The sequence below is a fragment of the Hippopotamus amphibius genome, chromosome 9 (assembly GCF_030028045.1).
Source record: "Hippopotamus amphibius kiboko isolate mHipAmp2 chromosome 9, mHipAmp2.hap2, whole genome shotgun sequence".
NCBI classification, from domain to species: domain Eukaryota; kingdom Metazoa; phylum Chordata; class Mammalia; order Artiodactyla; family Hippopotamidae; genus Hippopotamus; species Hippopotamus amphibius.
In genome coordinates this window covers 27,804,112-27,831,987 of record NC_080194.1, presented here as the reverse complement: position 1 = coordinate 27,831,987, position 27,876 = coordinate 27,804,112, and the positions used below count along the sequence as shown (strand labels likewise).

The window sequence follows — 27,876 nt, the reverse complement described above, 5'->3', positions numbered from 1 at the left end:
CCTGTAAGCATTCTCTTTGAAAGAGATGGTTACAATTACAATTCAAGATTAGGCCCTAAGACCGTTACACATTATCTAAAAATGATTATGTTGCTAGTTGTATATTATAGTGTAATACAGTAGTAGCTTGTCCCCTGACAGTGATTTTTTTAACCAATTTCTTTAACGTTATTTTTATTTTTGTTGGTAATTGGGAGTTATCTTTAAGTGCTTGTGTTTTTACTATTTTAAGAATAATATATAAAAAAAAAAAGAATAATATATATTTAAAATTTTAAAATATATGTCTGAGTTTAGGAAATCAACTAATTATAATGTGTAGTTGGTCAACAATTTCTGCTGAACCTCTGCACGTAAAAGATAATCAAAATTTTCATTGCCCACTGACCTCACATGTTTACTGGGGGTAACATATCATGGAATCCAGTTCTAGGAAAATGCTGACAATGGTAGAAACAAATTTTAAGAGTTACTACAGCATGTACTGAGGAGGAGGTAAATTGATTGCTGTTCTATAATAGAGGTATTAAGAATGAGGCCAACTTAAAAATAGTTTCATTGGTTTGATTGAAGTGGAGAAATGAAAGCTCTCAGGAAGTAGGAGGAATGGAGAGGTTAATTTTAGTAACTGGTAGAGAATGTCTAAGAATGTATCAGGCACCCCTGTGCTTTTCAGAATGTAGCACTTGAGCAAGGTACTTGCTACTGTATGCTAAGGCCTGAAAAGAAGAACTAGAAGGACTTTGTGATTTTTTTTAAAAATTAAGATTGTAAGTTGTAGATGATAGGTTATTTTTGTAAAGGCATTGAAGATATTTGCTCTTTTAATAAGAGGTTTGGGAAATTTTTGGTTTTTAGACAGTTTTAAATTAATTCTACATATTTGATAACTGTAGTTCATAAACTGCTTCTGTATATCCTGTCTCATTTGCTTATGTACAGTATGAGCAGAGGACTTAAGGTCAGAGAATGGAAGCAAGTTATTTAGCCTCTTTGCTTCAGTGTCCTTATTTATTAAATGGACTCTTGAGAGAATGTAAATGAAAAGTGATTTGTTGGTTGTAAAACACTATACAACTCTCAGGTGTTAGGACAAACTGAGGTTTAAGACAAAAAGCCTCTTTCTGCAGATGAAGAATTAAAACTAAGAAGTTAAATGCCAGGTCCAGGCAATAGTGATTTAGTGAGAATCAGAACTTAAGCTTCACTAGTGCTTTGTTTTTTCTTTTCTCTCTCTCTCTTTTTTTTAAACTATACTGAGCCAGAAATAGTTAAGAACTAACTAGTCTATGAAAAATATGAGCTGTCAGATGGAAAGAAGTAGAGATTTGGAACTTAGGTAGCCAAAATCATGAGAGTATGCCACGAAAAGGAATTTAGAAGAACCATAAGTGGGTGTCCAGTATGGATGGTCATCATTGTTTTATATATGTATTATTCTGTTAGTCTTTTGTGAATAATTTTCAAAAGTAAGAATAAAAGGATAGTAAAAATAACTTTATTAGAAATTCTGATGTGAACTTAACCATAGCAAACCAAGTGTTCTTGATTTTTCACTGTATATATATATATATATATATATACACACACACACACACACCCCCCCCCCCAAAATGTTTAGCATTCTCTGAATATAGCTAACTGCTTCTCAGTTGTCATGTGTGGAACTGAAACATATGATTTCAGACTTCGAATCTATTTCTAATAGATTTTAGCTTTATTTTAGTTGCCTTTGCATCATCAAAATATGATAGTTGAATTTTTTTGAAATGTTTTCGTTGCTCATAGTTTTGTGTCAGAAGCAGGGGTTGTCTTTTTTGCTCTATAACTGCAAAACATTTTCTTTTTTAGATTATAAACTCAATTAGAACGATCAATCCAATGAATGTTTTCATTTCTATATTCTTTCGAGTCACCTGCTCTCAGTATTTGTCCGCTTACAAACCATATCAAGTAAATTTTGGTATACACGTATCATAAAAGATGGAATTAAATAGTCACATATCTCTTTAGAAAAATGGATGGTCCAGGCTGTTGTTGCAATATGGCAGAATATTGCAAGATGAAGTTCTTCCTGTTGAATGGCTTTCTAGATGAGAGTATCATATTTCTTTTTTTGTCTTTTTTCTTTGTCTCTCATTGACTCCTGGGCTGAGAAAAGTTATCTAGTATTTCATCATCCAAAAATTCATAGTTTAAGATTTTTGCAATTAAGTTTGCCATTATTGTTGGAATATACTACCTGTCATTTTGCATTCAACTTCTTTCTCGTCTAATAATTGTGAAATGCCTCCTGTCAGTTTTTGGTTTTTTACTTGGTTGCCATCATGGGTAGAAATGTAAAGTTTTCAGTTGTGTCCAAAGAAAACCAGAAGCGTACAGCAGAGGGGTAATGTTGTCTTAAAAGATGATGCAGTGCTTTGGACAATACGATGAGAAAACTTTTCTACCACTTTTCTATATTATTATTTTACTCATTTTTAGCATAATCAGGAATAATTAATGAATTATAATGAAATAATTCTTACATTTGTTTCAAGATGTAGGAAATTATAATGAAATAATTCTTAACATTTGTTTCAAGATGTAGGGAAAATATTGCTAGGATTCTATAATATTTCTTAGATTTATAAAAGGGTTCAGTAGACCCATTTGATAATTACAAGGTAGAATGAGTTTTATTCTATTCTTTTTTAAAAAAATTAGTAGATTTTCTTATTGTTCTTTGGGAGACCTTTAAGAAAGAATAAAAGTCATAACACATCAGTCCTTACAAATAACAGAAACTGTTCAAAAAAGAAACTAAAATTGGGTCCAGATGACTCTGATGTTATTACTCTTCTTTAGAATATGACTGTAGCTAGAGTTTTTAACTTCAGCTAACAGCTGTGGCAGCCTCCTGGGTTCAAAGTGTTAGGTACCATAGGGCCCTGCAAGGCTCTAAGGCAGTAGGTCTCAAAGTATGTTCCCCTGCATCAGCAGCATCAGCATCTCTTGGGAATTTGTTAGAAGTGAAATAAATTCTTCAGCCCCACCCCAGAGCTACTAAATCTGAAACTCTTGAGGCATAGCTCAGCAGTCTGTGTTTTAACCAGCCCTTCAGGTAATTCTTTTTTTTTTTTTTTTAAATATTTTATTTATTTATTTATTTTGGCTGTGTCAGGTCTTAGTTGAGTTGCGCAGGATCTTCACTGCAGGATGCAGACTCTTCGCTGTGGCGCATGGGCTTCTCTCTAGTTGTGGCATGCAGATTTTCTCTTCTCTAGGTTGTGGTGTATGGGCTCCAGGGTACATGAGCTCTGTAGTTGTGGTGCATGGACTCCAGAGAGCATGGGCTCTGTAGGTTGCCACATGTGGGCTTTCCAGTTCAGGCACATGGGCTCAGTAGTTGTGGCGTGAGGGCTTAATTGCCTAACCATGGATCAAACCTGCATCCCCTGCATTGCAGGACTGATTCTTTACCACTGGACCACCAGGGAAGTCCCTCGAGGTAATTCTTATAAGTGTAAACTTTTGAACACCAGATCTCTGGCTACAGAAGAACTAAAGGGCTTTGCCTTAAGGTAACACAAAAGGAGTGTATTCTAATTCAAATATTATGCATATGCTTAACTTCCTAAGCAAGAGTGAGTCCAGTTTATAGTGAAAACTGACAGGGGGAAAGAACTTGGGATTTACTGGTCGACTGTAAATTTTTTAATATTTATTATTATGCAAAAGATTAATTGGCCAATTTCTTTTCCAGCTTGGATCTAGCAATTGGGAGGCAGCTGACTTAGGTAATGAAGAAAGAAAACAAAAGTTCTTAAGACTTATGGGAGCAGGAAAGGTAAGCATCAGGCAGAACACATTTTTATCTTTTCTGTGAAAATTATGTCCTTTTTTTATGTATTTTAAGTGAGAAGGAATGAATACACTTGCATCCCATTTTACTGTGCTGCATGATTGCTTTAGGCTTTTGGAAATATAGCTGACCTAACTGAGCCTCTTCTAGGACTCTCAGTGCCACTGGGTGGTGATCTGTTAGCCTGATCTGTTAGCCTGATAATTTGATACAAGGTATTTTTGGGCAGACCATTTGTTAAGTCTTTCATATTTTATATGTCCTTACAGTCCTTGAAATAATAGCCAAGGGAAATAGCCTTTATCAAAACCTTAATTTTAAAAACGTTCAGTATATTTTAAAATCTTGTTCAGTTTGATTAACATAATAGAAGATATAAAATATAGGTGCCAGGAAAGCATCACCTGCTGGAAGAAAACTCTTGTTCCTAGCAATTTTTACATGCAAATACAGTGATCTCTAAACACTGATTTATTTACTTATTTTTGTAAGCAAGTACACTTATTTTCCTAACATTTTCCCAGTAGTCTTTCTGCAAACCTGATGTGGAAGAAAAAGGAAAACTTTCTTCTCTTTTAAGCTCTTTATTTATTTATTTATTTTTGGGGGGGGGGGGGTACACCAGGTTCAATCATCTGTTTTTATACACATATCCCCGTATTCCCTCCCTTCCTTGACTCCCCCCCCTCGAGTCCCCCCCACCTCTTTTAAGCTCTTTTAAAAAGAAATTATGAAAAAAAAAAAGAGAGAAATTCTGTCCTTTGTTTTTGTTATTTGTATGAGAGTGCATTCGTGCATTTTACCAACAGCTGTTGACTGCACTAGGTCCTTGGGTTGGGGGTGAGGGGTCACATAGATCAGTAACACACGTTTGGGGCCATCGTGTGCTGGGGGAAACCAGATAATAAAAGTATAGAATTATAATTGCTGTGGAAGAGCTATGCATGCCATACTGTGGAATCAACAGAGAGAGGAAGTTAACTCTGGCTTAGCAGCACAAGAAAGCTTCTCAGAAATAGAATTGATCTGAACCTGAGGGTATTAAGAGTTAGCCAAACTAGAACAGTGGAGTTGGGCATAGGGAGAGATCATGTAAGGTGTTAAGACCTATACAAAGAAAGCATTTGTATAATACCACATTAATCCAGATTTCCTAATAAATTGTGATTTGTCATAGAAAGTAGTATGAAGTTTCTTTTGATTTATGCAAATAATAGGTTTACTAAGGATATATAAAGTAATAGTTTTAAGGGGTATACTCAACCTAGTAGAATCAAATTTCTTTAAGTACCTAGGAAGAACACCGTAACATAAAATGTATGAAATTTAGCTACCAGTGGTCAATTATATCTCAATAAAACAGGGGTGGGGAGATGGAGAACAGATTGAACAATTTAAAAAAAACATTTGGCTACCAATAAATGGGCATAGTATACATCAAATTCTTTGCTAGCAAGGGCAAAGATCATAGCTTTGATCTTTTATATGGGCTGTTTAGATTTATACTGTTTTGTGGCCTCAGAGCACATTCCTAATCCTAGCCAGCTACGCTGAGTGTTTTATTGGTCAAAGGGAGAACCAACTGAGAAAGTATGATAGACCAGTGCAATACTGTCATCTTAGAATAACTCTGTGCCATTATGTATGTTCAGATCTTGTTATGAGATGACATCTGCAATTTAAAAGGAGCAACCTACTGAATTATTGATTTGCTTTTGTGCAAATAACATATAGGGCAATTGTTTGTCTTGAAGGCTTTTCAGGAGTATCACCTTTGGTTATGGAAAATTCGTCATGATTTAACAATAGAATGATTTGTTATTTACTGTATATCGTCACAGATGATTGGTTAGGATTGCTTTGCAAAGGCACATTTAATCTCACTTTCATTGTATTTTAGTGAACAGTTTTTTTTTTCAGTTGGTGTTTTTTTTAATCTTTTTTAAAATTAATTTATTTTTGGTTGTGTTGGGTCTTGCTGCACATAGGCTTTTCTTTAATTGCAGCAGGTGGGGGCTACTCTTCATTGTGCGTGGGCTTCTCAGTGCAGTGGCTTCTCTTGTTGCAGAGTACAGGCTCCAGGTGCATGAGCCTCAGTAGTTGTGGCATGTGGGCTCAATAGTTGTGGCTCGCAGGCTCTAGACCTCAGGCTCAGTAGTTGTGGCACACAGGCTTAGTTGCTCTGCAGCTTGTCCAGGGATAGAATCCATGTCCCCTGCATTGACAGGCAGATTGTTAACCACTGCACCACCAGGGAAGCACTCTTCTTTTTTTTTTTTTTTTTGAAGTATAGTTGACTTATAATGCTATGTTAGTTTCAGATATACAGCAAAGTGATTCAGTTATACATATATATCTCTCTCTCTATTCTTTTTCAGATTCTTTCCTGTTATAGTTTATTATAAGATCTTGAGTATAGTTCCCTGTGCCATACAGTAGGACCTTGTTTGTCTATTATATGTATAGTAGTCTGTTAATCCAAAATTCCAAATTTATGCCTCCCACCCCCTTTCCCCTTTGGTAATCATAAATTTGTTTTCTATGTCTGTGAGTCTGTTTCTGTTTTGTAAGTAAGTTCATTTGTATCGTATATTTTAGGTTTCATTTATAGGTGATACAGTATTTGTCTCTGACTTCAATTAGTATGATAATCTCTAGATCCATTCATGTTGCTGCAAATGGCCTTATTTCATTCCTTTTTATGGCTGAGTAGTATCCCATTATATATGTATCAATTCTTTAACCATTCATCTGTTGATGGATGTTTAGGTTGCTTCCATGTCTTGCCAGTTGTAAATACTGCTGCTGTGAACACCCCGGTGCCTGTATCTTTCTGAGTTAGTTTTCTTTGGAAATATGCCCAGGAGAGGGATTGCTGGATCATATGGTAACTCTGTTTTTAGTTGTTTAAGGAACCTTCATACTGTTCTCCATTGTGGCTGTACCAGTTTACATTCCCACCAACAGCATAGGAGGGATCCTTTTTCTCCGCACCCCTTCTAACATTTATTATTTGTAGACTTTTTGATGATGACCATTCTGACCAGTGTGAGGTGATACCGCCTTGTACTTTTGATTTGCATTTCTCTAATAATTAATGATGTTGAGCATCATTGCATGTGCCTGTTGGCCATCTGTATGTCTTCTTTGGAGAAATGTCTTTTTAGGTCGTCTGCCTGTATGTTGATTGAGTTCGGTGTTTTTTTGTTTTGTTTTTGTTATTGAGCTGTATGAGCTATTTTTATATTTTGGAAATTAATGCCTTGTTGGTTGCATCATTTGCAAATGTTTTCTCCCATTCCATAGGTTGTCTTTTTATTTTGCTTATGGTTTCCTTTGCTGTGCAATAGCTTTTAAGTTCAATTAGGTCTCATTTGTTTATTTTTATTTTATTTCCCTTACCCTGAGAGACAAATCCAAAAAAAATAATGCTGTGAGTTTTGTCAAAGAGTTTTTAGTCTGTTTTCCTCTAGGAGTTTTATAGTATATGGTCTTACGTTTATGTCTTTAATGCATTTTGAGTTTTTGAGTTTATGTTTGTATATGGTGTTAGAGAATTTTGTAATTTCATTCTTATGCATGTAGTTGTCCAGTTTTCCAAGCACCACTTATTGAAGAGACTGTCTTTTCTCTATTGTATATTCTTGCCTCTTTTATCATAGATTAATTGACCATAAGTGCATGGGATTATTTCTGGGCTTTCTATCATTTTCCATTGAGCTTTGTTTTTGTGCCAGTACCATACAGTTTTGGGGGGTTTTTTTGTTTTTTCAATTTATTTTTGGCTGTATTGGGTCTTCATTGCTGCACACGGGCTTTCTCTAGTTGCAGCGAACGGGGGCTACTCTTTGTTGCAGTGCACAGTTTTCTTATTGTGGTGGCTTCTCTTGTTGTGGAGCACGGGCCCTAGAGCATGCGGACTTCAGTAGTTATGACATGTGGGCTCAGTAGTCGTGGCGCATGGGCTCAGTTGCTCCGCAGCATGTTGAATCTTCCCAAAACAAGGGCTTCAGGCAGATTCTTAACCACTGTGCCACCAGGGAAGTCCTACCATACAGTTTTGATTACTGTAGCTTTGTAGTATAGTCTGAAGTCAGGGAGTATGATTCCTCCAGCTCTGTTCTTCCTCAAAATTGTTCTGGCTATTTGGGGCCATACAAATTTTAAAATGATTTGTTGTAGTTCTGCGAAAAATGCCATTGGTGATTAGATAGAGATTGCATTGAATCTGTAGATGGCCTTAGGAAGTATAGTCACTTTAACAATATGGATTCTTGCAATTCAAGAACATGGTGTATCTTTCCGTCTGTTTATATCGTCTTCAGTTTCTTCTGTTAGCATCTTCTGTTAGCATCTTGTAGTTTTCACAGTACAGTTCTTTTGCCTTCTTAGGTAGGTTCATTCCTAGGTATTTTATTCTTTCTGATGTGATGGTAAATGCGATTGTTTCTTTAATTTCTCTTCCTCATATTTCATTGTTAGTGTATAGAAATGCAACCAATTTCTGTATATTAATTTTGTATCCTGCAACTTTACCCAATTCATTGATGAGCTCTAGTAGTTTTCTGGTGATGTCTTTAAGATTTTCTATGTATAGTATCATGTCATCTGCAAACAGTGACAGTTTTACTACTTCCTTTCCAGTTTGGGTTCTTTTTATTTCTTTTTCTTGTCTGATTCCTGTGGCTGGGATTTCCAATACTATGCTGAATAAAAGTGGCAAGAGTGGACCACAATGTCTCTTGTTCCTGATCTTAGAGGGAATGCTTTCAGCTTTTCACCATTGAGTATGATGTTAGCTTTGGGTTTCTCATATATGGCCTCTATTATGTTGAGGTAGGTTCCCTCTGTGCCCACTTTCTGAAGAGTTTTTATCAAAAATGGCTGTTGAATTTCATCAAAAGCTATTCCTGCATCTATTATCAACTCAAAAAAAATTTAGAACCTAAAAGGTGAGAATTGTGTATTATTCGACGGATTTTCTGAGGGCTTAAGCCCAGAAGACAGCGTCTCATATTGCTCTGAGGGACTGCTCCAAAGAGTAAAGGAGGAACCAGGATGTACAGGAGTTTTGCAACAAAAACCAGATAGTTGGAACATCAAAAGATTACTGTTAGTTAAAGAAACTGTTAATTAAGGGAAGTCAGATGTGTCAAGTTAATGAATTTAATGCTTTTCTATATGTGGGAAGATGCAAGAGTTTGGACTCATTGACATGCACCTTAATTGTCTAGGGCCAGTATCCTGCTTTTCTCCATTGTGAATCCCCACAGGGTATGTGGTTGGGTGTAGCTGCAGTGGCTGCTGGCTTGATGGCTACAACATCCTTTGTTTACAGATACGGCAACATTTTTCATTCACAGTGCTTCCCCTTGATCATAAATTCAACCAATGTTTGGGAAGCATTTCATGACCAATTTTGTCCCACGGTGCTAGGAAGGCTCATTCCTAGATAGGCAGAGATTCTGTTGATAGACCACTCAATGTGTCAAATTTTTGAATTAGGCCTTGTTAATAATCTAAAATTCTCTGCATCACCTATTTTACTAGTCTATTATGGTCCAGAAAATGTTTTCTACTATTGCCTCTTTCCATACTGAGTTGTACTATTAATAATTATCTTGTCTAGAGTTTTTAATATACATATATTTGTGTGTGTGTGTGAATTATCAACTGTCTCAAGACCTTTAGCCATTATTTTTTTGAGTCCTGGTTACACATTGGGTAATGCAAGAGACAATCTTATAAACTAGACAGGATATAGTTAGTGACATTAATAAGGTCATAGTACAGCGGACAGAGACACAGAGCATAAATAATTTGGGAACAAAGAAAACAAAACAGTGATTAGTATAGCTAGTTGTAATCTGGTCACAGTAAACCATCAAGTCCACAGAAGAACCAGCTGGAGAAGCCAGATATGGAAGGGTCAGGTAGAGAGGAAAAAATGTTTTATTTTTGTTAATAAAGGAATACTTGATCAACTTGTAGGTCATAGCGTAGTAAAGGAAAAGTGTTCCTGGAAAACAAGAAAAGCCAATATATTTCCCCCCAAAAGTCATAAAGTTATAAATCATAAGTTCATTCAGTCCCATGTAATTCCTGTTGATCTGGATGAAGTCATCAGGTTTTACGTTAGAGTTTTGTCATTTCTTACCCAGTTCAGTGGTATGATGTAAAAGTTATCAAACATATTTGTTAAAAAGTCCTCTTATGAATCTTCTTGAAGATAGAACCATTAAACAATGATTATTTATAAATGATAGGACTTAAAATGGCATGGTTAAAAATCTGATTACAAGGCAGTTGACAAGGACCTTGGATATTTCTGTGAACATACAACATTTAAAGTAATAACTAGAATTATGATTGATAACATTATGCCAGGGCATCCCAGATTTTTAGTAATTTCGTATGGATTTTGGATTATCTGTATTAATGATTTTTACCTATACAGTATAACATAAGGTTCATCCATGAATACTTAACAATGCTTCTCAAGCATTGGCTTGGCCAAAAAGTTTGTTTGGTTTTTCTGTAAGCTGGCTCAAGCAGCACTTAGTTGTCTTTAACTTCATTCAAAACAATTTTGTTAGATTGTATTGTAACAGCTGTCATATCAGTGTGCTGTTTAAAAAAAATAACTTATCAAAATTAGTGAATTTTTGTGTAGCCATTTTAATGTTGAAGGTGGAAGGAAAAGGTGACATTTTCAGCATCTTATGCTTTATTTCAAGAAAGGTAAAAATGCAACTGAAATGCAAAAAAAGATCCGTGCAGTGCATGGAGAAGGTGCTGTGACTGATTGAATGTGTCAGAAGTGATTTGCAAAGTTTCATGCTGTAGGTTTCTCGCTGGACAATGCTCCGCAGTTGGGTAGACTGTTGAAGTTGATAGAGATCAGATTGAGATATTAATTGAGAACAATCAACATTATACCATACGGGAGATAGCTAACATACTCAAAATGTCCAAATCAAGCATTGAAAATCATTTGCACCAGCTTGGTTATGTTAATTGCTTTGATGTTTGGGTTCCTCATAAGGTAAGAGAAAAAAACCTTTTTGACCGTATTTCTGCATGTGATTCTCTACTGAAATGTAACAGAAACATTCCTTTTTTAAAACAAATTGTGGCGGGCAATGGAAAGTGAATACTGTACAATAATGTGGAACGGAAGAGCTTGTGGGGCAAGCACAATGAACCATCATCAACCACACCGAAGGTGGGTCTTCTTCCAAAGGTGATGTTGTATATGGAGGGGGTTGGAAGGGAGTCCTCTGTTATGAGCTCCTTCCAAGAAAACCAAATGATTAATTCCAACAAGTACTGCTCCCAATTAGATCAGCTGAAAGCAGCACTCGCCAAAAAGCTTCTGGAATTAGTCAACAGAAAACACATAATCTTCCACCAGGATAATGCAAGACTGCATATTTCTTTGATGACCAGGCAAAAACTGTTACAGCTTGGCTGGGAAGTGCTGATTCATCCACCATATTCACCAAACACTGCAGCTTCAGATTTCCATTTATTTCAGTCTTTACAAAATTCTCTTAGTGGAAAAAATTTCAATTCCCTGAAAGACTGTAAAAGGAAACTGGAATAGGTCTTTGTTCAAAAAGATAAAAAGTTTTGGGAAGATGGAATTATGAAGTTGCCTGAAAAATGGCAGAAGGCAGTGGAACAGAACAGTGAATATGTTCTTCAATAAAGTTCTTGGCAGGACTTCCCTGGTACTGCCAATGCAGGGCTCCCATTCAATCCCTGGTCAGGGAACTAGGTCCCACATGCCGCAACTAAGAGTTTGCATGCCACAACTAAAGATCCTGAGTGCTGCAACAAAGACCTGATGCAGCCAAATAAATATTTAAAAAAATAAAGTTCTTGGTGAAAATTAAAAATGTGGCTTTTATTTTTACTTAAAAGCCAAAGGAACTTTTTGGCCAATACAATAATTTAACACACTCGATAAGCCTAATTAGTTTGGCATTGCTTTCTGAGGTGTCTTGGTACCTTTGAAGCATCCCAAAGTTAGCTGGAGGTCAAAAGAACTTTAGAATTTGATACCTGGAAGGTTTGTCAAAAATATTAACACTTGGTCAAATAGGATCATGGGTCACTGTGAAATAATACTTAACAGTGACAAAAGATTTCAAAAGCAAACATAGATCACTTAAAGGCAAAGAAATTAATACAATCTGTTGTCAAAAGCAGTGTTCTAAGAAAACTTTGTTCTTTCAACAGAGAGAGGAACCAAATCCAGTCGTTTACCAGCCTACTTTTAATAACAAAATCCGTTTACGTAATTAAATTCAATCTGAATTTAGTTAGTCCTGAACATGTACAAAATTCTTTTCTCAAGTTTCCTTTTCCACAAACCTTCCATCATTTTCTATATCCATATTATTTTTTCTCTTTTCTCATCTAGAAACAACTAGCTCTGGGACAAAATTACTTTCTTTTCCCTTAACAAAATGCAAATCCATTCCTCATACCTTCTTTTGTTCACAACACACATCTTACTTTTCTAGCATACTGAAGTTTTTTTTTTTTTATTATTTCTAGTAGATTTAATTTCATATTTGAATTAGAATTCTCAACTCTTCCAAACTTTAATTTCTACTAAATACTAAGAAGTAAGCAATTATGAATTGTCTTTTACATTAGCATTCTGTAGATACGTAACTACCAGTTTTTATAAACTTCCATCTCAATTCTGTCAACTTTTATACCTTTGACATTAGTTTCTATTAGGACCCAATCAACAAGTCTTGGTCTTACAAGGAATCCTAGAAGCTTTCCTTTCTTTTATGCTCCGACTATTTTATTTATTTTGTTTAAAAGTCTCTTGGGGGCTTCCTGGGTGGCGCAGTGGTTAAGAATCTGCCTGCCAACGCAGGGGACACGGATTTGATCCCTGCTCCGGGAAGATCCCACATGCTGCGGAGCAACCAGGCCCGTGCGCCACAACTATTGAGCCTGCGCTTTAGAGCCGGTGAGCCACAACTGTTGAGCCCATGTGCTGCAGCTACTGAAGCCCACGCGCCTAGAGCCTGTGCTCTGCAACAAGAGAAGCCACGGCAATGAGGAGCCCGTGCACCACAATGAAGAGTAGCCCCCACTCTCTGCAACTAAAGAAAGCCCACGCACAGCAAAAAAAGACCCAACACAGCCAATAAAATAAATTAATTAATTAAAATAAATAAAAGTCTCTTGGGTCCCCAGTGAGGGATTGAGCCAAGCGACTCAGGCCCTTTTGTCAACCTTTCAACTTCAATAATTGGCCTGTTGCCCCAAGTAATTGTTGGTCAGGTATCTCAGTGTAATTTTCTTCTGTCCTTTAATGTTGGGGACCAATATGATGGGGAGGTGTCCTTTTGGCCCATTGAACTTAGGTAATGTATCAAAACCTTTTGTTTTAATCCCATTAACATTCATTTTATTTATCCCATTTTAAAATAATCATTTATCTCAAGATGTCTTTATCTATTTGGGATGATAAGATCCTTTAAAAAATTTACCTTGTTGGGAAAGAGTCTCTAGACTTTCCCTTTAGTTTTTTTTTCTTATTTTTCTGTTAATCTAATTAATACCAGTTATTCTGATGTTTTTATTAGCATCTGTAAGATCCATTGAGGGGAAGCAGAAACCACAATAAGATTCCCCAAACCAGGTGTGTTTGGGGGTGTTTTTTTTTTTTGTTTTGTTTTGTTTTTTTGGTTTGTTTTAAACCAAGGAGGTTCTTAGGTTTACCATTATATATTTCTTTATCACCTTTAATTTTTTGCCCCATAGATATCAATAAAACACCTGTTTATAATGAGAGCTCTCTAAAAATTTACCAATTTAAAAGTTTCTCCAATTTAAAGGATCCGTCATCCAACCATTAATGAGATTTATGTTAATAGTGACTTAAACCAATAAGACACAAGAGGCTTCCCCACAAGAGAGCATGAAGTATGCCATCTAAACAGATCCAGAAAGTTTACTCCCCAAAATAGTAAGAAAGTAAAGGCCTTCATTAAATAGGCTGATGCAACGAAGGTTAAGACGGCAAAAAGCCCCTGAGAGTTGGTAAATTGAAGCAAAAGCCTGCTCAGAATCTCATTCTATTCGATTGGCTGCTAAATGTACACCATATGTGTACCTTTTGGATGACAGAGACCAAGTGCTCAAAATACAATGTGCGTGCATGCGCGTGCGCACACGGCCGGAAAGTCAGGTAAAACATTTACGTCTCAGAGACACAGGAGGAATGCAAGTTCCCCCAGAAGAGCTTTTGTTTTTTTAAAATCAGAATTCTGAAAATATGCTTTTATCAAGCCAACCTTTTCTGACATAAGTGCATATACAATAAAGGAGCTCCATTTAGTCATTTTCAGGGCAAGATTTCCTTTATTTACTTGCAGGTATGAGCTCTGTATGTACATGAATCTGGCTGGAGTGTTAGTTTGAGATTGGCTTTCTGATGCCCCTCATTTCTCTGAGAGAATCTTTTTCCCATTTTAAACTTGAATTTCTCAGTCATAAAATTTATTAGTGCACTTTACCCAACAGATTTCTTGTTAAGGTAGCCAATTTGAGGAAAACGGCAGGTCAGTCTCTTAACCTAACCACTCAGCCAAGACCACTCAGTATCTTTTCAACTGAGGAAATCCCACTGTCTTTCAGTCAAATTTCCCCAGTATCTTTCAGCTGGTGTGCACTTTCTCCCAGTGTCTTTGAACTGGGCACATAGTATCTTTCAACTGGCAGGGGGGAACGCTCCCCAATATCTTTCAGCTGGGGAGCCGGGTATGTATGTTAGACACAGCCACATAAAACTCAGGATCATCAACTAGTAATCAGGAGATCCAAGAACCAGGAGAGACTCACCCAGATTCGTCTGGACTGTCCAAGGAGACAGATGGGCACAACGGGCCTCTGCTGGTACCAGAGCCCCAGTTCCTCATGGAGCTGAGGCAAAGGAGAGACATCTGCTCTGTGTCCCTTCCTGGTCACCAAAAATGTTGATTGAAAAAAATACACAACCTAAAATTTGAGAATTATGTTCTAATTGGTGGATTTTCTGAGGACTTACGTCAGTCTCTCATATTGCTCTCTCTGAGGGACTGTTCCAGAGAGGTAAGGGAGGAGCCAGGATATATATGCATTATGCAACGAAAACAAGGTAGTGGAAACATCAAAAGATTACTGTTAATTAAATAAACTGTTGATTAAGGAAAACCAAACGTCAGGTTAATGAGTTGAATGCTTTTCTACTGTATGTCTGGGAAGATTCAGGAGTCTGGACTGATTGAAAGCATTCCTTTGATATGCATCTTAACTGTTTAGGGCCCGTATCCTGCTTTTCTCCATCCCGAATCCCCTCAGGGTGCACAGTTGGAGGCTGCTGGCTTGGTGGCCACAATATGCTTTGTTTACTGATACAGCAGATCACATTTTTGATTCACAAGATGATCATTTGGGTTTTATTCTTCAATTTATTTAATGTGGTGTATCAATCACACGGATCGATTTTTGTGGATATGGAAAAATCCATGCGTCCCTGGGATAAATCCCATTTGATCATGGTTTACAATCTTTTTAATGTATTGTTGGATTTGGTTTGCTGGTATTTTGTTCAGGATTTTTGCGTCTATGTTCATGAGTGATACTGGCCTTTAATTTTCTTTTTTTGTTATCTTCGTCTGGTTTTGGTATCAGCATGGTGGTGGCCTCATAAAATGAGTTTGTGAGTGTTCCTTCCTCTGCAGTTTTTTGGAATAGTTTCAGAAGGATAGGTGCTAATTCATCTTCTAAATGTTTCATAGAATTCCCCTGTGAAGCCATCTGGTCCTGGACTTTGGTCCGTTGGAAGTTTTGTGTTTTTTTGTTTTGTCTTGTTAGAGGAGAACACATTTAGTTTTATTTCAATCAAATCACAACACTTTCTTTTCGAACTGTTGCAGAGTGCATCTACAATTTTCTGTTACAGATCCACTTTTATTTTAGTTTTTTTTAAGCTCTTTATTGGAATACAATTGCTTTACACTCTTGTACCAGCTTATGAGGTACACCAAAGTCAGTCAGCTGTATTCATACACATATCCCCATATTCCCTCCCTCCCGTGACTCCCCCCACCCTCCCCATCCCGGCCCTCTAAGGTATCACCCATCATCGAGTTGATCTCCCTTTGTCATACAGCAACTTCCCACTAGCTATCTGTTTTACAGTTGGTAGTATATATATGTCTATGCTACTCTCTCACTTCGTCCCAGCTTCCCCTTCACCCCCCGCCCCCCCAACCCCGTGTCCTCCAGTCCATTCTCTGCAACAAATCCGCTTTTAAAAGGTTTTCTGTGACATTACAGCAAGCCTCTTTTTTTTTTCCCAAACAGAGGAATATTCCCAAATTCTTCCTCAAGTAAAAATAAAAACTCCATTCCAGTAAATGGCAGTACATGAAATTACAGTAAACCAGACACTTGAAAGGATAGCCAAGAAGACTTCCAGCAGTTTATTAGAAAGAATGTAGACATTAAAAAATATCCCTATTGTCATGAACATAAATTGAGGTTTTCAGCCCAGGTACAAGCTGAATCAAAAAAAAAAAAAAAAAAAATCCAGTAGTGTAGTAACATTTTTTTCACTCATTTGCCATATTGACAGTACAAATACAAATTTGATCTAAATGTACAGACTCTCAAGTAACAATGTACAGCCTTTCTTCATCCTCCATGCTAAGAGATGTAAAAGTTTAAGGGTCAAACAATACCAGATGTACAGGCTTCAAAATCATCTAAGTTAGGGCATTCACTAGTTTTAACTAAGATAACATCTGGAACACTGACAAGTGATCACTTAACGTACAATAATGTGAGGTAAATTTTTTGAAAAATAAAACTTTAGTGAAACAATCCTGAAGGATATACCAGAGGAACAAATATACCAGAGGAACATATACCATGTTACCAGTTTAAAGTATCAACCAATTTGTTTCAGCCACTTTGAGTCCATGTTCTAAAATCTAAAATTTAGTTACTTTCCTTAATCCAAGAAGCTTCCTATCAAGTCAGTATCTATGTTATGAAGTAAAGGAGACTTAGGTGAAATGTTTTTATTTATCACAACTGCATTATCAATTGCCTAGGACTTAAGCAGCGTCATGGAAATCTGGGAAATGTTCTTGCATAAGGTTATTGCCTTAACAGACTTAAAATTGCCCCATACAGTGGTACATATCAACCCTTAGTGAAGACTATAAGAAAACAAACAGGTTGAGGGGACTTCCCTGATGGCGCAGTGGTTAAGAATCCGCCTGCCAATGCAGGGGCCAGGTTCAATCCCTGGGCTGGGAGGATCCCACATGCCACGGAGCAACTAAGCCTGTGAGCCACAGCTGTTGAGCCTGCGCTTTACAGTCCGTGAGCCACAACTACTGAAGCCCACGTGCCTAGAGCCCATGCTCTGCAGCAAGAGAAGCCATCGCAATGAGAAGGCCATGCACCACAACGAAGAGTAGCCCCCACTCACCACAACTAGAGAAAGCCCGTGCACAGCAACGAAGACCCAACACAGCCAATAAATAAATAAATAACAGGTTGAAAAATGGGTTAAAGGAGGCAAATACAGCATGTGCCTTTAGAGCTATCAACTCAGGAATTCTCTCAATTATGAAATCTTGCAGAGAAGTTATTTTTCTTTCTCAAAATCCAGTGATGATAGCATTCCTTACTCCAGATCTAGCATTTTTTCATCATCACTGTCTTGTGAATCATCATCTGCTCCATCTACTTCTGGTAAATCTGCATCCTCATCACCACCCATGTTGTTCATCATCTCAGAGAAACAATCAGAATTAGACATGTCTTCATCTGAATCATCTTCCCAGTTTTTCCAATTATTGAAGTCCACACTAAGCCAATTAAGCTTTGCCCTTTCTTTTGTTAACCTTGGCCATGGCTGGCCAGGTTCTCCTTTTCGTAAACAACATAAAATTGATATGTCCGTTCTTTTATGCTTGGAATCACTTGGATCAATACAGTGAAAAAGGTCAGTATCGTTTAAATGTTTAAAATTATCACTTCCTCCAAGACAATTGAATGTAAGTTTGGATTTTTTCAAAGTTTACATTAACATCTTTACTGTCTTCAACACAAAATTCAATGAGGACATAGTCCCTTCGATCGTACCACTTTGCAGAAGCAGGCTGCATTGTGAACAGGGCAGGGGGACTGGCACACGGGTGGGTGGGCCTCTCTGGTGGCAGCTCCTAGGCAGGCAACTCTGGCATCTTCTCCGCAGTCACGGCCTCTTCTCGCTTCCCTTAAGTGACAGCGGTGGCGCAGCAGCATTGGGGCTTGACCTGGGTCCTTAGAATGCACCCGGCAGGGAGAGTGACTCCTCAGGTTCGGGAGAAGAGGAAAGTGTAGGAAAAGGGGCACGAGGACAGAGAGTGAATGTGCGTGCTAGCGAGGGGTGGTGAGCTGTTGGAAGTTTTTAATCACAGTTTCAACTTGAGTATCTGTGATTAGTTTCTTCATATTTTCAATTTCTTCCTGGTTCAACCTTGGGAGAGTGTACCTTTCTAAGAGTTTGTCCATTTTTTCCAAGTTGTCCGTTTTGTTGGTGTATATTTGCTTGTAGTAGTAGTCTCTTATGATCCTTTGTATTTCTGTGATGTCAGTTGTAACTTCTCCTTTTTCATTTCTAATTTTATTGATTTGAGCCCTTTTTTTCTTGATGAGTCTGGCTAAAGATTTATCAGTTTTGTTTATTTTTTCAAAGGATCAGCTTTTGGTTTCATTGATCTTTTCTATTGTTTTCTTATTTATGCTCTGATCATTATGATTTCTTTCCTTCTACTAACTTGAGGTCTTGTTCATTCTTTCTCTAGTTGCATTAGGTGTAAGATTAAGTATGTTTGAGATTTATCTTCTTTCCTGAGGTAAGCTTGTATGGCTATTAACTTCCTTCTTAGAACTGCTTTTGTTTCTTTTCTGCCCTTTTTTTTCCATTTTGTTTACTTATTTATTTTTCATGGAAATATATTTCAGTTACCATGTGGTGTTACTTTCTGGTGTACAGCAAAGTGATTCAGTTTTATATATTTTTCATATTACGTTCCATTATAGTTTACTACAAGATATTGAATATAGTTCCTGTGCTATACACTAGGATCTTGTTTATTTTATTTTTTTATTTCTTAATTTAATTTTTATACTATATTACAGTTGATTTGCAGTGTTGTGTTAGTTTCAGGTGTACAGCAAATTGATTCAGTTACACATATACATATATTCATTTTCAGATTCTTTTCCCATATAGGATATTACAGAATATTGAGTAGAGTTCCCTGTGCTATACAGTAGGTCCTTGTTGATTATCTATTTTATATATCATAGTGTGTATATGTTAACCCAAACTCCTAATTTATCCCTCCCTTCTCCCCTTTCCACTTTGGTAACCATTATGTTTGTTTTTGAAGTTTGAGAGTCTGTGTCTGTTTGGAAATAAGTTCATTAGTATCATTTTTTTTAAAGTCCATGTGTAAGTGATACCATAATATTTGTCTCTCTCTGTCGGACTTCACTTAGTATGATAGTCTCTAGCTCCATCCTTGTTGCTGCAAAATGGCATTATCTCATTCTTTTTTATGGCTGAGTAATATTCCATTGTGTGTGTGTGTGTGTGTGTGCGCGCGCACGTGCATGCACGCATGTGCATACATACATACCGCATCTTCTTTATCCATTCCTTTATCGATGAACATTTAGGTTGCTTCCATGCCTTGGCTGTTGTAAATAGTGCTGCTGTGAACTTTGGGGTACACGTATCTTTTCAAATGGTAATTCTGTTTTTATTTTTTTATTTTTTATTTTTTCGGGGTGTGTTGGGTCTTCATTGCTGTGCATGGGCTTTCTCTAGTTGGAGTGAACAGAGGCTACTCTTTGTTGTGGTGTGTCGACTTCTCAGTGTGGTGGCTTCTCTTGTTGCAGAGCACAGGCTCTAAGCATGCGGGCTTTAGTAGTTGCATTGCAAGGCTCAGTAGTTGTGGCTCGCAGGCTCTAGAGTGCAGGCTCAGTAGTAGTGGTGCATGGGCCTAGTTGCTCCATGGCACGTGGGATCCTCCTAGACCAGGGATCAAACCCATGTCCCCTGCATTGGCAGGGGATTCCTAACCACTGTGCAACCAGGGAAGTCCCTGATTTTAGTTTTTTAAGGAACCTCCATACTGTACTTTACAATGGCTACACCAGTTTACATTCCCACCAACAGTATAGGAGGGATCCCTTTTCTCCACACCATCTCCAGCATTTATTATTTGTAGACTTTTGATGTTGGCCATTCTGACCTGTGTGATGTGATACCTCCTTATAGTTTTGATTTGCACTTCTCTAATAATTAGTGATGTTGAACATCTTTTCATGTACCTGTTGGGCATCTGTATGTCTTTGGAGAAATGTCTGTGTATGTTTTCTGCCCCTTTTTTGGTGGGGGGGTGGGTATTGAACTATATCAACTATTTCTGTATTTTGTAGATTAATCCCTTGTGGGTTGCTTCATTTGCAGATATTTTCTCCTGTTCCATAGGTTGCCTTTTCATTTTGTTTATGGTTTCCTTTGCTGTGCAAAAGCTTTAAGTTTAATTAGGTCCCATTTGTTTATTTTTCTTTTATTTCTATTTCCTTGGGAAACTGATGTAAGAAAACATTCCTACAATTTATGTCAGAGAATATTTTGCCTATCTTTTTTGTAGGAGTTTTATGATGTCCTGTCCTGTATTTATGTCTGTCAGCCATTTTAGTTTATTTTTTTAACTTTTAATTTTATATTAGAGTATAGCCAGTTAACAATGTTGTGATAGTTTCAGGTGCACGGCAAAGTGCCTCAGCCATACATATACATGTATGCATTCTCTCCCAAACTCCCCTCCCATCCAGGCTGCCAAATAACATTGAGCAGAGTTCCCTGTGCTATACAGTAGGTCCTTGTCGGTTATCCATTTGAAACATATGGGTGTGTACATGTCAATCCCAAACTCCCTAGCTATCCCTTCCCTCCACCCTTCCCCCTGGTAACTATAAGTTCACTAAGACTGTGAGTCTATTTCCGTTTTATAAATAAGTTCATTTGTATCATGTCTTTTTAGATTTTGCATGTAAGTACTGTCATATGATATTTCTTTGTGTCTGTCTTACTTCACTCAGTATGACAATCTCTAGGTCCATGCATGTTACTGCAAATGGCATTATTTCATTCTTTTTAACGGCTGAGTAATATTCCATTGTATATATGTACCACATCTTTATCCATTCCTCTGTCAGTGGATATTTAGGTTGCTCCATGTCTTGGCTATTGTAAACAGTGCTGCAGTGAACATTGGGGTGCATGTATCCTTTTGGACCATGTTTTTCTCTGGACATATGTCCAGGAGTAGGATTGCAGGGTCATATGGTAGCTCTATTTTTAGTTTTTTAAGGAACCTCCATACTGTTCTCCATAGTGGCTGTACCAATTTACATTCCCACCAGCAGTGCAAAAGGGGTTCCCTTCTCTCCACACCCTCTTCACCATTTATTGTTTGTGGGTTTCTTGATGATAGCCATTTTGACTGGTGTGTGGTGATATCTCATTGTAGTTTTGATTTGCATTTCTCTAATAATTAGCAGTGTTGAACATCTTTTCATGTGCTTCTTGGCTGTCTGTATGTTTCTTTGTAGAGGTGTCTATTTAGGTTTTGTATTACTGTATTCTTTTAGCTTTTGCTTGTCTGGGAAATTCTTTATCTCTCCTTCTATTCTAAATGATAATCTTGCTGTGTAGAGTATCCCAGGTTGCAGGTTTTTCCCTTTTAGAAAGTTTGAATATATCTTGCCACTCCCTTCTGTCCTGCAACGTTTTTATAGAGAAGTTAGCTGATAGACTAATGAGTTTCTTTGTAAGTAACTTTTTTTCTCTTGCTGCCTGTAGAATCCTCACTTTAACTTTTGCCTTTTTTTTTTTTTTTTTTTTTTGGCACACGGGCTTAGTTGCTCCATGGCATGTGGGATCTTCCTGGAGTAGGGAACAAACCTGTGTCCCCTGCATTGGCAGGCGGATTCTTAACCATTGCGCCACCTAGGAAGCCCAGCCATTTTAATTATAATATGTCATGGTGTAGGTTTGCTTGGGTTCATCTTGTTTGGGACTCTGTGCTTCCTGTACCTGGATATCTGTTTCCTTTTGGTTTGGGAAGTTTTCAGCCATAATTTCTTCAAATGCATTTTCGATCCCTTTTTTTATTTCTTCTTCTGGGAATCTCTATTATATGTAAATTGACTCGCTCTATTTTATCCCATAAGTCTTGTATATTGCTTTTATTTTTTTTTTTTCACTTGTCTTTTTGTCTGCTGTTCTGATTGGATGATTTTCATTATTTTATCTTCCAGATCACTTATTTGTTCTTCTGCATTATTTAATTTGCTGTTAATTGCCTTTAGCTCAGGTTTTGTCTTAGCAGATTGGCAGTTTTCTAATTTTAATTGGCACCTCTTTATAGTTTCTAATTTCTTGTTATAGTGATATGCATTTCTGTTGATAGCCTTTGTTAATTCCTTTAGTATTTTTATTGCCTTCTGTTTGAACTCAGGGTCTAGTAGATTGGAGAGGTGTTTCATTGTTTATACTTCCAGGGAATTTCTCTTGTTCTTTTTCATTGAGAGCAGTTCATGTGTACCTTCATTTTACTTATGTTTCTCTAACTCTATGACTTTAGGAGAAACAGTTATCTACTGTGGTCTTAAAGGGCTGTTTTTATGTGGGAATGTCCCTGTGTAGCCTGCATGAGTCTAATATTTTTGGTGTGAAGATTACTTTTAGTATGGATGACTGCCACATCTTTCCTCAGTGTGTGCTTGTGTTATCCCCTTGATAGGGGGTGTGATTGGTGTTGTGGTGACCAGAGCTTGCACTGGATGTTGAACAGGGGCCTCCACTTTGCTCTGTCGCTGTCATAGCCCTGTCGAAGGCAGGGTCTGCTCCCCACTTGTTGGGGTAGAAGCTCTCGGATCTCTAAACTGCAGTGTGAGGTAGCTAGGACTGGAGCACTCCTGCTGGGAGAGGAGCCACTAGGTATTCCTCTCCAGGAGCTGTCCACTGGAAAGTATGCTCTGTGGTGTCTCCTGTCCCCTGTCATAAGCGCTGACAAAATACATAGTTGTTGGCACTGCTCTCGGCCCTGCTTCAGCTGTGGGAATGCAGTTAATTAGCCCAGATGTCCCTCAGGCTCAATTCTCAGAAAGATCCGCCAAAGTCAGGCACCAGGACCCACCATAGTCGCACACCTGGACCCACTGTGGGAGCTACAGAATTAGCGCAGACCCCGGCCCTGCCTTGTGTGCACTTGCCTACAGAACCCACAGCTGCTAACTCTGGACACACCCCAACCACGAAGCACCAATAATCTGTGTGGATGTCCCCCAGGTGCTGAGCTTACAAAGGCACCAGAGGAGTAAATCTGCCAAAGTCTCAAAGCTGCCAGACACGGCTCAGATTTCAGCCCCATATCTGTCTGTAGGCAACCACCAGAGCTTGCCTGCTACCAGAGCTCATAGAGTCAGAGTTGTGCCCACTGCGAGCACAAGCAGAGTGAGACTACTGTGGCAGGGTCCTGACCTTCCCTTCATGAGCACATTACCAGTGAGGCTTCTGTGGTGGACCCATACTTTATCCTGCCCACACCCTTAGTTGTGGCCCGGGCCACACTCCAGTGCATTTGGGCTGTCTCCACACAGCCAACCCCAATCCTCTCCCCAGGTCTGTCCACTGAAGCCTGAGTTTCAGCACCCAGCCTCCGTGCACCAGCAGACACATGTCTCAGGCTGGGGAGTAATTACAGCAAGGTGGCCAGGACCATCTGTGCTGGTCTCTCTCTGTTCTGCCTGCCTCAGGCCAGTTGCTGCACTTCTGAGCCAGTGAAGCTCAACTTTCTGTCTAGGCTGATCTTTCTAGCTGATGAAGGGGGTTCCCAAGGTGAGAAAAAACCTTTCCTCTTAAATAGCTCCCTCCCGGGGTGGGGTGCAGGTTCCATCCCAATTCCCCTTTTTTTCCCCACTATTGTCCTAGTCAGTTATGTGGTGATCTTTCCTGCAGCTTTGGTTGTATGAGATCTTCTGCAGGCGTTCAATAGGTGTTATGTGAGAATTGTTCCACATGTAGGTGTATTTTTGATGTATCTGTGGGAGGAGGTGAGCTCCACATCTTAATCTCCCTCTTAGGACTGCTTTTGCTGTGTCCCATACCTTTTGTATTGTTGTTTTGTTTTCATTTGTCTTGAGGTATTTTTGGATTTCCTCTTTGATTTCTTCAGTGATCAATTGGTTGTTTAGTAGCATATTTTTTCATCCTCCATGTGTTTGTGTTTCTTGCAGTTTTTTTTTTCTTGTATTAATTAAGTGCATTTGGTCTGATGTGTTATTTAAGTCCTGTGTTTCCTTATTGATTTTCTGTCTGGATGGTCTGTAAGTGGAGTGTTAAAGTCCCTAATTATTGTGTTACTGTTGATTTCTCTCTCTCTCTTTTTGTGTGTGTGTGTGTGTGTGTGGCAGGGCAGGGAGGCCATGCCACATAGCTTGCAGGATCTTAGTTCCCTAACCAGGGATTGAACCTGGGCCCCAGCGGTGAAAGTGCCAAGGCCTAACCACTGAACTACCAGCAAATTTCCACAGTTTCTGTTTATATCTGTTAATTCATTATTGACCGAGGGATTTTGTCTGTGGCCAGCGATTTTTATTTTGGCCAGCTAAAAGTTAATTGTGTTATTTCACTAACATTTTGTTGGTTGTTACATTCAGTAGTTACACCTGACACACTTGTGAAGTCGTCTAACTTTCATGAAATGTTGTCTTCAACCCACTCTTCTGTAGAAGCAAAGGAGCATTCTCCAGCATTCTTCATTTTCACTTTCCTTATCAGAATGAGTCACTAAGGTTTTTTGTCTTTTTGTTGGTTTAATATTTGTTGGTTTAATATTCACACCGTCTGAATCAGAACTACATTCTGAGGAACTGTCTTCTTCTGAGACACTAGTACATAAGTCGTTCAGTCAGAGAAAGTGACTGCATAAAATTCACTGAAAAATTCTTCACCCAAAATTTCAGTGTGTCATTTTTGAAAATTTTCTGTTTATAATGTACACAAGGTTGGAACAAAAACCTAACGGAGCAAAAGGTGAATGATCATGACAGTCATAAGTTGTGTAATGAACCCTTGATCAGTTTTAAGCTCTAAGAACTTCACACAGTGATGTTAATTGTATCACTCTCCAAAAATGTATTAATGTTTCTCCAGTCAATAATGTGTTAACATTTGCCTTATATATTGAGATGCTTCTTTATGGGGTGCATATATATTTACAATTGTTAAATTTTCTTTTTGGATTGATCCCTTTATCATTATGTAGTGTCTTTGTCTCCTGTAACAGTCTTTATTTTAAAATCTATATTGTCTAAGTATAGCTACTCTGCTTTCTTTTGATTTCCATTTGTGTGGAATACCTTTTTCCATCCCCTCACTTTCAGTCTGTATGTATCTCTAGATCTGAAGTGAGTGTCTTGTAGGTAGTGTATGTAGGTAGTGTATATACAGGTCTTGTTTTTATGTTCATTCAGCCGGTTTCTGTCTTTTCGGTTGGAGCATTTAGTCTCTTTACATTTAAGATAATTATCAATATATATATTATTGTCATTTTGTTAATTGTTTTGGAGTTGTTTTTGTAGGTCTCTCCCCTTCTTTTGTTTTCTTCTCTTGTGATTTAATGACTGTCTGTAGTGTTATGTAAAGTTTTGTGTGTATATCCATTATAGATTTTTTGTCTGTGATTACCATAAGGTTTTTATAGCACAGTCTATATATATACATGATTGTTTTAAGTTGCTGCTTTCTTAATTACAAATGCATTTTATTCCTTAAGAACTTTCATTGAGATACAATTGATGTACAATAAACTGCATATATTTAAAGTGTACAATCTGATATTTTTTTTTCTTATTAGTTATGTATATATGGCAATCCCAATCTCCCAATTCATTCCCCTTCCCCCCCAGCTTTCCCCACTTGGTGTCCATATGTTTGTTCCCTACATCTGTGTCTCTGTTTCTGCCTTGCAAAGTGGTTGATTTGTATCATTTTACAAATGCATTTTTAAAATCCTGCATTTGTACTCACCTCCCCTCACAATTACTGTTTTTGATATCATATTTTATATCTGATTGTTTTGTGTATCCCTTAACTGCTTATTGTAGATACAGATAATTTTTCTACTTTTGTCTTTCAGCCTCCCTACTAGTTTGTATGTGGATTATTTCCTACCTTTACTGTGTTTGCTTTTACTGGTTAGCTTTTTCATTTTGTAATTTTGTTGTTTCTAGTTCTGGCCTTTTCTTTCTCACCTAGAGAAGTTCCTTTAGCATTTGTTCTTAAGCTGGTTTGCTGGTGCTGAGTTCTTTTACCTTTTATTTGTGTGTAAAACTTTTGATTTCTCCATCAAATCTGAATAGGGGCCCTGCTGTGTAGAGTATTCTTGCTTGTATTTTTTTCCCCTTTCATCACTTTAAATATGTCATGGCACTTCCTTCTGGCCTGCAGTTTCTGTTGAAAAATCAGCTGATAGCCTTATTGAGTTCCCTTATGTGTTATTGCTTTTTTCCCTTGCTGCTTTTACTATTCTTTCTTTGTCTTTAATTTTTGTTGTCTTGATTACAAGGTGTCTTGGTGTGTTCCTTGATTCTTTGGACTTCCTAGACTTGAGTGACTGTTTCCTTTCGCAGGTTAGGGAATTTTTCAGCTATTATGTCTTCAAATACTTTCTCAGGCTTTTTCTCTCTCTCTCCTCTTTCTGGGACCTCTTTAATGCTAACATTAGTCCACTTGATGTTGTCCCAGAGGTCTTTGAAACTGTCCACATTTCTTTTCATTCTTTTTTCTTTTTTCTTCTCAGTTGCAGTGATTTCCAGTACTCTGTCTTCCAGCTCACTGATCCATTCTTCTGATTCACTCGGTCTTCTATTTATTCCCTCCAGTGTGTTTTTCATTTCCGTTACTGTGTTTTTCACCTCTGTTTGATTGTTCTTGAAGTTTTCTAACTCTTTGTTAAAAACTTCTCTCTCAGTGCATCCATTCTCCTCCCAAGTTCTTTGATCATCTTTACAATCATTACTCTGAACTCTTTCTCAGGTAGATTGCCTATCTCCAATTAGTTCTTCTGGAGTTTTATCTGTTCCTTCATCTGGAATATATTCCTCTGCCGCCTCATTTTGTCTAAGTTGTTATTTGTATTTTTGTGTATGTCGTAGTAGGTTAGTTGCGTTTCTTGACTTTGGAGAAGTGGCCCTCTAGGATGCGTCCTACACATCCCAGCAGTGCACTCCCCTCTTGCCCCTGAAGCTATATGCTCCAGAGTTTCCTTCTAAGAGGGCTACGTGGGTCCTGTTGTTGTGGCCGCCTGACTCTGTGGGTGATCTGGTAGGCCTGGTTGGCCCCTAATCTGATTGGTTGCCAGACCCTGCCTTGTGCAGATGCTGCTGGCTGCTGTTTAGCAGGGCCCTGGTCACAAAGTGGCTGCTTGTGGAACCCTAGGGGGCCCCAGGGCTAGTGCTGGGTGGGTGGGCAGAGTCAGGTTCACGAAGACTCTGGGGCTGTTGCCCACCCGCTGGCAGGTTAAGCCAGGTTCTGGGGGCTAGTGGGCAGTCAGAGCTGGTTCCTGGGGTCTGGGTGCAGGGCCCTGTGATCCCAGAGCACATGTAAGATTGTTTGGGGGTTGGGAAGTAGTTCCTGACACAGTTAGTTGTGGAGTCCAAGGTGTCCTGAAGGTTAAGTTGTCCTGTGGATAGGGCCTGGTCCCAGGGTCGGGTCTGGTCTGCTGTGGGTGGACTCTGTCTGCAGTCAGCGGGAATATTTTTCTTGGATCTGGTATCTTCCCCCGGTGGGTGAGGCTGCTCTACAGGCTTGTGCAAGCTTTCTGGAGGGAGGGGCTAGTGTCTGCCCACTGGTGGGTGGAGCTGGGTCTTGA

The 27,876-nt window shown here is 38.3% G+C and overlaps 1 protein-coding gene and 1 pseudogene across 1 annotated transcript in view; one reads left to right on the top strand and one right to left on the bottom strand.

Annotated features, from left to right (window-relative positions):
• Positions 1-27,876, top strand: part of C9H11orf58 (chromosome 9 C11orf58 homolog) — a 36,590-nt gene that overhangs the window by 1,722 nt on the left and 6,992 nt on the right. The window contains exon 2 of the mRNA XM_057750198.1: positions 3,746-3,829. Coding sequence (XP_057606181.1) covers positions 3,746-3,829 — 84 coding nt within the window. The remainder of the gene's footprint in view (positions 1-3,745; positions 3,830-27,876) is intronic.
• Positions 17,434-18,042, bottom strand: LOC130861370 (prostaglandin E synthase 3-like; annotated as a pseudogene).